This window comes from Myxine glutinosa, chromosome 11 (genome assembly GCF_964187855.1).
Source record: "Myxine glutinosa chromosome 11, kmMyxGlut1.1, whole genome shotgun sequence".
Classification (NCBI taxonomy): domain Eukaryota; kingdom Metazoa; phylum Chordata; class Myxini; order Myxiniformes; family Myxinidae; genus Myxine; species Myxine glutinosa.
In genome coordinates, this window is record NC_136271.1 from 50,832,358 (window position 1) to 50,845,598 (window position 13,241).

General features: G+C 41.1%; 1 protein-coding gene across 2 annotated transcripts in view; it reads right to left on the minus strand.

Moving 5' to 3' along the window:
- Positions 1-974: 974 nt before the first annotated feature.
- Positions 975-13,241, minus strand: part of TRMT6 (tRNA methyltransferase 6 non-catalytic subunit) — a 32,991-nt gene continuing 20,724 nt past the window's right edge. For both annotated transcript variants that reach the window (XM_068103619.2, XM_078786662.1), the window contains exons 6-11: positions 10,662-10,786; positions 9,511-9,911; positions 4,075-4,148; positions 3,144-3,246; positions 2,799-2,885; positions 975-2,177 (exon numbers count right to left, since the gene is read on the minus strand). In XM_068103619.2, the coding sequence (XP_067959720.2) occupies positions 1,968-2,177; positions 2,799-2,885; positions 3,144-3,246; positions 4,075-4,148; positions 9,511-9,911; positions 10,662-10,786 (1,000 nt within the window). In that variant the 3' untranslated portion in view covers positions 975-1,967. The remainder of the gene's footprint in view (positions 2,178-2,798; positions 2,886-3,143; positions 3,247-4,074; positions 4,149-9,510; positions 9,912-10,661; positions 10,787-13,241) is intronic.

Sequence of the window (13,241 nt, forward strand, 5' to 3'; positions counted from 1 at the left end):
ACGAGCTCGGTCACGGAACGAATTAAACTCGTAAGTCAAGGTTCCACTGTATATATATATATATATATATATATATAATTACTCCATACATTACTTGCCCCTTGCATTTCACCTCCTTACTCTTATATCCTTCCAAGGCTAACAGGATGGCTATTACCAACTTTGACTTTTGACCCCAAAATCTAATCAGTTCATCTTTACATCATCATACATACTTGATCTAATTTGGATTTAAATCCTTTCAGCCATTCTCATGCACAGACGGACGCGGTAACAAAAACATATCAGAGACAGACGGAAAACCCGAAAACATAATGCCTCCACCGACTTCTTCGGCGGAAGCATAAAAACAACATTGAATCGGAGGTTTACCACCATTGATGCATTGAAAGCGTCTTTTACACCACCTCATTTAACACGTTACATTAGTTCTTAATGTCTCTTTGTGTGCTTTGTGACATCCCAAAATAACAGGTTTCCTCTCTGGAATGATATTTTAAAATTTTGTTTGACTGCCAGACAGACTGAAGCAATTACTTTACTGCGAGTGTGCATGCGCCTTCGGGACCAAACGTCGTACAATTTACCAAATTCAGAGCCAAGGTACTGCTAAACTGCAGGTTTGTGTTCCGATTCATGTTCTAGCGTTCAAAATATGAAATTTAATTTAAATTAGGTAGCTCCTCAATAAATCGAATGACAGACAGATAGATAGAGTGAGTGAACCAATAATTGCTTACATCCCACCCCCTACCCCTCACCCTGCCTACCCATTGCACGACACATGTGGTTAAAAAGAGCATTGTCAGTAATGTGGACATGATGGAATAAGATTATTGCAAATAAATCGGAACACTGGGGATTGCTGTCAAAATGTCCAACCATCAAATTTTCTTGTTCCATACATCCGTCGCTGTTGTCTCATCAGACACTGCAAAGTTTGTGAACAATGCACTACAGATCATTCTACTCAATAAGAGCTGTCAAAGCAGTTTATTAAATGCACAAGTGACAGCAACGTTTTCACATCCCTTCTTGAGCTCCTATCAAAGAATAAAAAATATTAACCCCAGAACAGCGGCACCTTATACACAAGGTTGCTTCGAGAAAAATGGGCAGCTCCAGTGGTTTGCAACTCCAAACGTTATGTTTGTTATTGTTGAATTGAAAAATAACTGGAAAATAGAAATTGATGCAAATGTGTCGATGGAGATACCTCCGCCTGCGTTGGATCTCAACCCAGAGTTGCGTTTAACCTTGATTAAAGATCACTTGGGAGAGAAGAAAAAAACATCAGATGCTTCCAACTCAAGTTATGATTTGCAAAATTATTTAAGGCCACATGACCTTTGACCTGTTGAAACCAAAATTGGACCAGTTCATCTTTGTATCGCAGCTTACACTTGTGCTAAGTTTGGTTGACATCTATTCTGTGATCCACAAGTTATTGTGGTAACAAAGATTTTCAATTAAAGGTCACATGACGTTTTGAACCCATATCAAATCAGTTCATATTTTTCCCAAGTTTGGTTGGAATCCTTTCCGTAGTTCATACTTTATCGCGGTTACAAAAATCTGTTCCGCACGCACGAACAACCCAGTGCCTTCGGCTGCGGAGGCATAAAAATAACGAGCTGTGCACTCATGTGGGAATGCTAAAAGCAAGGTCATTCCAATATCAGTGCTGGAGAAACAAGTATGGAACATTTTTGTAAGAACCGAAATATAGTAGGCCTTGGCTGCATATGCACAAATTGTATGCTGTCCTCAAAACACTATAATACAGTTCCTTGATTCAAACTTGTGAAAAGAATGAATAAACTCTGCAGCATGTTCAAGGGCAGCATTTCATAGGAATGGCTTGACTCAAAAAAGTTCTTGAGAAACTGCTTGCCCTAAATAAGCTGTTTCGTTTCGTGGCTCCGAGAGAAAATGCCAAAAACATATGCAAGGCAGAGAAATTGCATTCAATCCACCCTCGGTTTCTTGAACAATGGCTCAGCCACTGAGGAAGAAGAACCCTCCTCTCTGTGGTGTTTTCGCTGTCCTGCATCCTTCTTCATAGATAACCTTCGTTGGAAAATGGCAGTTGAGCTGCGTTCCACTGTGAATCCGCAAAGGAGGAATCCTCCTGAGCCTGAAGCATTCATCATGGGATGTGTACGTTTCGGAAGCACCTGTGCGAAAATGGTGGAGAGAGAGGTTGGAAGGGGAGGAGGAAGGGGTGGTGCGAATAGGGGCAGTAGAGGACAGGGTGACGTGGGATGAGGGGGGGTGAGGAAGGGGAACGAGGGGGTGGTGGAGATGGGAGGAGGAATGGGGGTGGTGGAAGAGAGGGAGGGGAATAAGGGGGGAGGGGTGATGGGTATCGGAAGGATGGAGGAGGCGGTAGTGGTGGGGTGAGGGGGATAGAAGGGGAGGAAGGGAGTGAGGGGTCCGGGCGGAGGGGCGGGGTAGGGGAGAAGATCCAAGAGGCAGCACTTTTGATCAGGAAATTTACTTCCTGTTAAATGCAATATAAAATAATTTTTGTTGCAATTGTGATTGAAACATCTTTTCAGTCTTCTCTTAAAAATAACAAATCCTGCACTAGTAATGATATTCACATGGCAATTGGCAGGCTTTGGTTAAAAATAAACAAATAAATAAATAAAAACACAGCCACTAACATTATACTCAGCATCCCGAATGTTATCAAACACCTTTTCATTACTTTGTATAGTTTCTGCATAACCCATAACATTTTAACACTACGATATTTGCTGTTTGCATTAAAAAACAATGGTCCAGTAACATACCTGGTAGAAACGAAGCCAAGACTCTGTGAGCTGCAGTCCCACGGTGCCTCCACGCTCTTTCAAACGCTGATAGCATTCCACCAGTGGCTGTGGTAAACGGTGACATTTTGTTAAAATAGCAGGAAATTTCCACTCTCAGAACAGATCCCGATGGTGCCCCAAAAGGTCTGCAGGTGAATTTGGGTGTAACAGTGCAGTGCTGAAAGCCTCACCCCGAGTTCACCAAGCTGGCCAAAGCACTGGTGACACCAGGATCAAGAACTTCTAAACTTGAAAATATACTGCATGCACCACCTCAACAAACACCCACTCAACCGAACTTCAACATCGTTAACAATAGCTGACCTCTTTGTACTGACAGTGAACAGCAAAAGGTCTGGATGGAGCAACAAACTCCAGCAAGGCCTCAAGCACAGGCCAAGGATGCAAACATGTGGCCATGATCAGTCTGAAGCAAAAGGGCATGCAGAGTGATGAGTGCAAACGCTTCGGGTTCAAACAGAAGAGAAGCATCGCAAAGACAAAGGACGATGTAAAATTACACCTCTTAGATTAAATATGAACCTGTGATTCGGAATGCAACAACAAAGTGTCCAAATGTGGTTAAGTCCCATTAATAGTTATCATGCGAAAATACACAATTTTGTGTCTGTCTGTCTGACTGACTGCAATACATTCGGTCGTTACTTATACAATCTCAACCAAACTGAACGGGAGGACAAAGGGTCACATGATGGAGGTTGTAGTGACTTCATTTCCCGTCCCCCTCCAAGGGGTTGTCCGCCTTGGACGAAATCTTTGTTGAGGTGTATATCCATGTTAAGATAGCTTATCGTGGTATTTTTCCAATGCCGCTTCGAATATACAAAGTAATAACAATACTTTTGATAATAGCATAATATTGATGTTATTACAAAAGGATATTAATACAAATAATTTCCCCCCTCCCCAAGGGGTTTTTCCTCCTTTAACATAAGCCACGTTAATGCATATAAACAGCTTGTTGTGCCGCTTTGTGGGGACACCCCTGGCCCTACCGGAAGTAAAATAAATATTATCAATCACAAACACGTATGACTGTTGTTTAACATGAAACTGAAAGGGAGGATTCCATAGATCTACTGTAATCTATATACCTCAGAGAGGATAATAACATGACTCCTCCTGTCGCTCCCGTATGGAGCGGGTGTAACATTATCCAAAAAAAGCAAATCACGTGTAGTTGAGTTTTTACAAGTAAGCAAACCAACAACCTCACTGCAAGCAAGTCACATACCCATCAGCATCCTGCTGGAGCAGCATTTTCTTACAGGTGTCCATTCGCTCGAGCCTCTTTGACTGGTGTATATCCTGGAAGAGAGTGCAAGCTAACAACCACCTATAAACAAATTTAGGATAACAAATGACACTTTTGGTGAACAAACCCATTTTAATATGAAAAAGCATTGCAATATTAAAGAAGAGTGCAAGAGTAAATTTCATGGTGCAATATTATTACTTACAAAATCGAAGATTTTTCAAGTATATTGGTTGGTTGCGTTTGTTATTCTGTCTGTGTGTTTGTCAATCGCCGACAGGTCACAATTTCTAACCGATCTTCACGAAACTTCACCACATGGTGGAGTTGGTCATGAAGAAGATGCCTAATGATTTTGAGGTTGAATTTCTAAAATTGCCATTTTTTATCCGATAGACTGAAGAATTGAACAGCATTTACATATTGAGTCACGAAATAGGAAACCAACGATTTTTGAGGTCAAAATGTCAAAGGTAAACTCTAGGTCAAACTTCCAAAATCATCAATTGTCATCTAAAAAATCGTCAATTTCATTATAGTCAAATATCAAAAATTGTCAAAAAATAATAATCGCTGATTGACTTGAAAATTAAACAGCAATTGCATATTGCCTCACTTAATTGGGAAAACAACTATTTTTAAGGTCAAAAGGTCAACTCAAGGTCAAACTTCTAAAATAAATTTTCACCTGAAAAATCATCACTTTTCATCCTACTAACTTGGATAATAAACAGCAATTACATAGTGCATCATTGAATTGGAAAACCAACTATTTGAGGTCAAAAGGTAAAAGGTCAAATCTAGGTCAAACTTCTAAAATCATCAATTTTCATCTGAAAAATCATCACTTTTCATCCTATTGACCTGAGCTTTGATCAAGATCGTCAGTTTTAATCTTGATGAAATGGACAATTTGATGGATCAATGGAAACCTTCTTTTTTGGGGGTGTGGTGGATTTTGCAAGTATCGTGCTCTGCATGGTGTCTTCTTGTTTAAAACATTGAATAAACTAGAACGGCACTCAGTAGAGAGCATACCTCCACCAGGTGAACAGTTTACATTTTGTATCCTAGAGTAGACCAGAAAATCACAATACAGAATCACATCTTACTATAATTCACCAAATGTCCGTCCGTCTGTTCGAAGGTACCGCAAAAACGGCTCAACCGATCGAAACGATATTTTGTGTGGGTAATCCTGGGGTCTCCAGGGGTAAAATAGGCTATTTAGTTTTTCCAATTTCAACTTTGGTCTCCAGTATTCTCAGATTTGGACTCCCGCATAACATTCACGTTCGCATAACGTTCATTGTGATGATGTGTGTGTTCACGGTAGTGTTTGACGTGACGGTGTGAACATAATTTCGTAATGTTTTTCGTTTCGTAATCCTTTAATGAGCATTTAATGTTTAATGAACGTTTAATATTTAATGAACGTTTAATGCCCTTCGATGTCCCGATGTCCGGGGCCGCACGCACGCTACTCTGGACGGGCCAACGTGTACCTTGCCCTTCGCCGTCAGGCTCGGGTCAACCGCTGAACCCCATCCGTGAACGGGGATTGGGGCTTGAGACAGTGCCCTTCATTAAAAGTATAATAAACGCTGTCTCCATCGATCTTGCCAAGGCCGTAACAGCCGTAACGTTTAATCTCTACATGAGAGAGTTCTACATAGCTATTTGGGCGGTGAATGCGCTAACAGATCGCTGTCTCCATCAATCTTGCCAAGGCCGTAACAGCTATGGGCTCAAAATCCTTTTAACTGTTGATTTGGTAGTTACACGTATCGGGAATTTGGTACACGTATTGGGAGTACATACAACATAGCGATTGTGAACACGATTATCGATCACGATTCACGATCACGATCATCACGATCATAGTGTATCGATCACGATTTGAAACACGATGGAATAATATTTACCGACATGAACAGTGATGTGGCTTTTATTGAAATTCTAAAGATACCGTTTTGATTTTGATGATTTACGTGTGATATGATTTGACGGATGTTTATATGAATCGTTTAAAATAAAAAATTTCTGCCTTCAATTTCTGATATTTTGCCTTTCCATTTCGACTTCCCAAATGAAGCCCCGCCCATAGGGTGGGTACCGTTGCTTGTTTAATCAAAATCATCCGTCCACAACTTTGAGATATCCTGCTATGTATCGTTTTTGGCCCCATCTCCCAATGGTGAAGAATCACTTTTAAAATTATACGAGCCGGAACTGGATCTTCACCAAAATTGAATTGATTCTTCCTTGTCACACACACAACCTGTTCACCAAGTTTCGTCCAAATCCATCCATAACTTTTTCAGATATCCTGATATATGTTGGTTTTAGCCCTATCTCTCAATGGTGAAGAAAGAAAAACCACCTTTGGAGGCCATGTTTCCCTGCAGAGCAGGGGTTGGCCTTTTTCGGGCACCGTGGTCCCCTTTTTGAAGCAATGTTTTATGGCCGGATGCCCTTCCTGCCGCCAACCCTGTTAGTCGCCTCTTGCGACACAGGGAATTACCAGTGAACTGGTACTCAATTTGCCGACCTCGGAAGGATGACAGGCTGAGTCAACTCCCCTGGTGTTAATTCAGCGATCGACTGGGATTCGAACCCAGGATCCAAGGATCCCAAGCTGCACCCGAACCGCTAAGCCAACACCAGGCTTCACGAAGTGAAGAATTACTTTAAAATTAAATAATGCTCATATCCGAATCCATGTTCAGATCTTCACGAAAATCGAATCGATTAGTCCTTGTCACACACCCAACTGGTCCAACAAGTTCGTCCAAATCTGTCCACAACTTTTTGAGATATCCTGCTATGTATAGTTTTGGGCCCTATCTCCCAATGGTGAAGAATCACTTTAAAAATTATATTAGCCAGATCCGGATCTTCACCAAAATCTAATCATTTTGTCCTTGTCACATACGCTACATCTCTGCCAAAGTTCGTCCGAATCCGTTCACAACCTTTTGAGATATATTGTTCACAAACAGACAGACAGGCAGGAGTGAAAACATAACCTCCATCCACCTTTGGTGGCGGAGGTAACAATGCTTGGCCGCCCCGAGAGACAAAAAATGTAAAAAGTCATTTGACATAAAACGTACAAATGACGACTAAACCTTGGTAGAAAATAGCGAGTTTAGACAAGTCGAGCATTGTCTCCGCTAGATGCGGATGCTGTCGGCCGCCCATGATTGATCCGTGCTGGGACAAGACCAAGCTCCACGAAAGCTCCATGTCCACACTACTGATATGTAACTGTGAGGCAGGCGTCATTACATGTTCTACCTATGTGACGTTGAGAAAAAAAAGAAAACAAGGACTTCCTGCATCGGCATTTTGACGTATTTTCATGAACATCACAGCGTTAGGGTTGGCATCATTCGCGCATGGTTTAACCCTTTTCTCTTTCGTTAGCTTGTCATTCCAATGTATCACGCCTGTATAAAACTACACTGGGATTCCGGCAGGAATTCTTCCACCAATAGGGGACGTTTGTTGACGAGAACACGAGAGTAACTTTCCCGCTATGGAAAGAAGTGACACTATGATAATTTTAGCAAATTTGATTTGTCTCCTCTCTTCCTCTAGATGGTAATGATCATTGCATCTTTCAAATCTTGTGGAACAGTCTCTTGATCCCATGTGTTTAAAAGTAGCTGGTGTAACTCATGAGAAAGCAGATATCCTCTGCATTTAACCCTTTGAATACGGCTGACGTCCAGTGCCGCAACCCGCGAAAAAGTTTTGTGTACGGATGACGTTACGACACGTCATCGACTATACCTATAAATAAATCGTCAGTACGTGGTTGCATTCCCGTACCAAAATGCCAAATTAATCCCGTATCGGGGGTATTTTTATCCAAAAAAATCCCGTACCGGGGGTATTTTTATCAAAATTAATCCCGTACCGGGGGTATTTTTATCCCCCAAAAAATCCCGTACTGGGGGTATTTTTATCAAAATTAATCCTGTACCGGGGGTATTTTTATCAAAATTAATCCCGTACCGGGGGTATTTTTATCAAAATTAATCCCGTACCGGGGGTATTTTTATCAAAATTAATCCCGTACCGGGGGTATTTTTATCAAAATTAATCCCGCACCGGGGGTATTTTTATCAAAAAAAAATCCCGTACCGGGGGTATTTTTATCAAAATTAATCCTGTACCGGGGGTATTTTTATCAAAATTAATCCCGTACCGGGGGTATTTTTATCAAAATTAATCCCGTACCGGGGGTATTTTTATCAAAATTTATCCTGTTTATAAGGGGTATTTTTGCCAGGGGTATTTTTATCAAAAAAAAATCCCGTGCCGGGGTATTTTTATCAAAATTAATCCTGTTCCGGGGGTATTTTTATCAAAATTAATCCCGTACCGGGGTAATTTTTATCAAAATTAATCCTGTACCGAGGGTATTTTTATCAAAAAAAAATCCCGTACCGGGGGTATTTTTATCAAAATGAATCCCGTACCAGGGGTATTTTTATCAAAATTAATCCTGTACCGGGGGTATTTTTATCAAAATTAATCCCGTACCGGGGGTATTTTTATCAAAATTAATCCCGTACCGGGGGTATTTTCATCAAAATTAATCCCGTACCGGGGGTATTTTTATCAAAATTAATCCCGTACCGGGGGTATTTTTATCAAAATTAATCCCGCACCAGGGGTATTTTTATCAAAAAAAATCCCGTACTCAAAGGGTTAAGGATTTCACTGGGAATTCCTTCAGATCCAGGTGATTTATTCTTTCCTAATTATCAAATTGCCTTTAACACCTCAATAAAGCTTGGAGGTATATCAAGCTCTAATTTTGTAGGATATTATGGTGTTTCACTAATTACCTCACGGCCGTATCTCGCTTGATGAGATCGGACAAATGATCTTTCCATTTGTTGAGGACACCGTCTTGGTCTGTTAGAAGGAAGCTTCCATCAGTTGATTGAAATAGGGCTACCATGTTGTGAGATGATACATAGATAACTTTGATGGTGTTGAAGAAATGAAACATGTCATGACTATCTGCATGCTGTTGGATCGATTCAGCTTTCATTGTGCACCATTTATTGTTGACGTCACAAATATGTCGCTGCAATTCTGAACGAAGATCGTAGTATATCTTTCTTTTGCACTCGGAACTAATATTGCTTGGCCAGTCTGGGAAGCCCACGCACACGAGTGCACGCACACGTCAACTCAGAGTAGAATTTTGGTCTTCATACGTGGAGTTATAGACTACAGAATATAAGAGAGACGCACATATATACACACACGCAAGAACACGACTTGGTGCAGGGACAGGGTTGAGCCCCCACTCATGGATTTCAAGTGTTAAGCACATTTTACTGTGTAATTACCGTCAGGAAAACAAATTTCAGGTTTTAAAATCAAACATACCTTGCATACCAGCTTTCCCTCATCCGTTTCGCACTGCTGCTGAATTTCCTTTTCAACAGCAACAGGTTTTGCCTCATAAGTCTCAGCCGAACCTTCCATTGCTGTTTCTTCCACACTTGAACCGCTGCCTTCACGCACGTTGAATGTCTCCCAATCCTCTTCCACAGCCCTGGCCTGACCTCCATCGGTATCCTCGGCCGCTGTGCCAATTGCATGCCACTTGGCAGTGCTAGATGGTTGTGCGTGATCTTTTCCAGCAGCAAAGCCTTCGATTAGCGAACCGAGTCTTGCCAGAGGGAAAGACAGCAGCGAGTCGAGGACAGTCGATGGAAAATCAAATAAGGAAATGGCAGTGTGATTCGGATTAGCTCCTTGGTAGATGTTAAGTAGCCAGCCATGCCCTAAAGAACAAAGAAAGTGGGACATGAATCATTATATTAACATATGAGCACAATATATACCTCTCCAGCTCACCCACCCACTCCACACCTACTCATCCTTATAAACCCCCTTTCACCACCTCATCTCCTTATTTCCTAATGTTCACATCGTTTTACATTTGGTTGAAAACTTTCCATAAACTAAAAAGCACCAGTAAATCACACCTGCGCCTCACAATAGTTTACAGGTAATAAATGCATGGTGGAGGGTCACTAATACACAAAACAATTTGCGAACATGGCAATGGGTGTGTGTCCACATCAACTGCACAATAAGCACCAGATAACTAATTCCGACAGTCATGTAACTTGTGACAGACAATGCGCTGCACATAAGGGTTAGACACTACTTTGGGACATCAAGGGTTATGTAACGTGACATTATGTGTTTGTACATTTACAATACTGCCTCACGAAGTGTATTTTAGGGTGCTGTACTTTCTGATTGCAACTGTGACCGTTGTGCATTACCCATTGGCTTATGTGAGCAGAACTGCACTTTTACATCTTATGCACAACATTGTGCAAACATACACATTCACTTTTTTGTGGTGTGGAAATGGCATTAATTGCATTTCCAAATACAGTACTCATTACTTACACTTCCAAAATAAATACTTCATTCCTAAAAAAATAAAAATAAATCACGAACAACATTTAAGCCCCTCCCCTTCATTTTTCTCCACAATCTCCACCAATCCTCCAGCTCACCACCCATCCTTTCAAGCACGGCGGCGAGAAGCAAGCCGGAGCAGTCATCACAGGCAAGGAGCTTGCTACCCGCCCGAACGTTCGCAAATAGCAGCAGCTGTGCCAGAGAGTCGCAACGCAAGTTGCTGTGTGCACGCACACACACACACACACACACACACACACACACACACACACACACACACACACACACACACACACACACACACACACACACACACACACACATTATCACAGGGAACAGGTATATAATTCAATTTAAATAAAATAATGATTTTAAATGTATTTTTAAAAATCCAGAAGTTAACGCCATTGATGGATTGATGGACTAATGCTAACTTTGGAACATCATTTTTCTCTCCATACTCAGCGGGCCAATTAAAGATAATTCTCCCACTCCCATCCCTGACCCCATGGGATGCCAGACTATTAGGCGAGCGGTGTAGGGTGCTTTTGGGTTGAGTACCCCTCCCCATCTTAGAACAAAACACAACCTATTTTTTCTTCAAGGGGGATGTCTGGGGAGTTAGAAAATCATGGTTGTGAATATGAAAGCATTACACATCACTCCGAGAATCACATTTACATATATATATATAATAGATGCTGATGTTGACGTCAAAAGCCGATTTGACGTAACAGGTTTTTTGCCTTTATAGGCGTCAATATTGATGCTATATGCACAAATATGGTATTAAAATGTGCAGGAAGATAAGACACAATCAATAAAATAGGAATAAGGCTTAAAAAATAACTTTTCTTGGGTAGAAATGACAAAATGTTGAAATTAAATGCTACAAATTCAGTTCGGTTTCATCGATAAAATGGGGACAAATACATTGTAATTTCAGAAATATTAGCTTCATAGTCATAAAGTTTATGTTCAAATTTCCCCTGTTCATTCGTGTATTTAACATTATTAACCAAAATGTTAATATCAATAATACTGATAATTATACTGTCAAAATCAAACGTCACCCCCCTAATATTTTACCAACATCCAGAAATCGCAATAGTATATACATGTCATTCTGATGATGCTCCTCTGTGGAACAGTACGGCTGCCATGGCATGAGTAGTTGACTTTCCATCCAAAGTTGCTTCATTTTGGTCAAAGTTATTAATGGCGCCGTCGATGATAGGATAATCATCAATGACCCTCAGGTTTTGGAGTCTTTTGGGTATGTAAACATCCTCTGATCTACTTGTCTGATCAATGGCAGCAGATGTGAGGAAACGCCGTACTTCGTCGTATGATACACAGTGACCCAGTGAATGAAGTAAGTCAATGATGTTCTTAGTTCCAAATTCGTGATGTACTTTTAAGGCTAGGTCCAGGGTTTTTGCTGTGTACACATTTTGGTTCTGTGATATTATGTCATGACATATGGCGATCGTTTTCAGGTTGCTCTTTGAAACACCATCGTTGCTACAGCAAGTTATATTCGTGTATGACTTCTCACTGAAGCACCACTGAATGAAGTCATACATAGCATCTGGAATGAATTTGGCATACTGCTCAATGTTGGAGTCTTCAGCTGGTGCATAGACACCAGTTGCATGCTTGATGTCAGCCATGTGCTTCCTCAGTATGCCAGCAGCAGTGTGCAAGATAGGGTTTTCATTCACTGATTCTGCTTGTGCTGTAGAAACCAGTTCTTCATAGTCATCATCGTCGTTTGCATCTTGCAGAGCAGTGGCCTTTTTTAGTGCATCACCCAAGGTCACAGAAGAGGAGCACACGATGTCAGTACAACATAATGTAAGACAGACCAACTGATCACTGTAATGTTTGGTTAATCGTTCCTTCAATTTCCAGGCGGTGTACTGCTGCGCATTACAGGCACCCAATTCAACTAAATAGTTGATGAACTGTGCTTTCAAACTGGCAAGGGTTGTCACAGTCTTTTTTTTGGAGAAGACAGTTTGGTCCAAATGAATTTTAAGTTCATCAAAGGCTACATCGTGTAATGTAACTGCTGCTGACTCTCCTGACTTGTTTTGCGCAGCAGCTATGTTGAGGTCTGTTATATAATGTCCATAGCATAATCGGTGGTATTTGGCATCATAGGCAAACAAATCTGAATACAAGAGCATTCGCATATGAATGGTGTCGTCTTTTCTTTGTGGGCCGCTGCAAGAACCTTTTCTCTGGTGGTCTGTCCGATGCCTGTGGAAATTTGTGTGAGCTTTTTTCTATTTGAAGTGTTCCGTTTGCCACAAATGAAACAATCATTCCTGATGTCAAACCCGCTTGTTTCACTTCTCATGAACCTTGAAGGTTCCGTAGAGATGGACTCCGACGTACACGGTTGTTGTTCAGTATCGGTAGATTGGCATTTAGGCAAATTTGACTTGCTGGTGTAATTGGCACGACATGATTTATGGAAAGCCACTTTCAGATTCAGGCTTAAAATCTCTTGTTGCAAAGGCCAGAGTGCTTCATAAACATCATCTTGTCTCACCTTACTTGCTTTTAGAATTGCATTCAAGCCATCAGCAGTTGGGTTCTTAACCACAAGGTCCTTTTTCGGGTCAAGAGTTTTGGAGCATATGATACAATGGTCCGTATCGATTTTT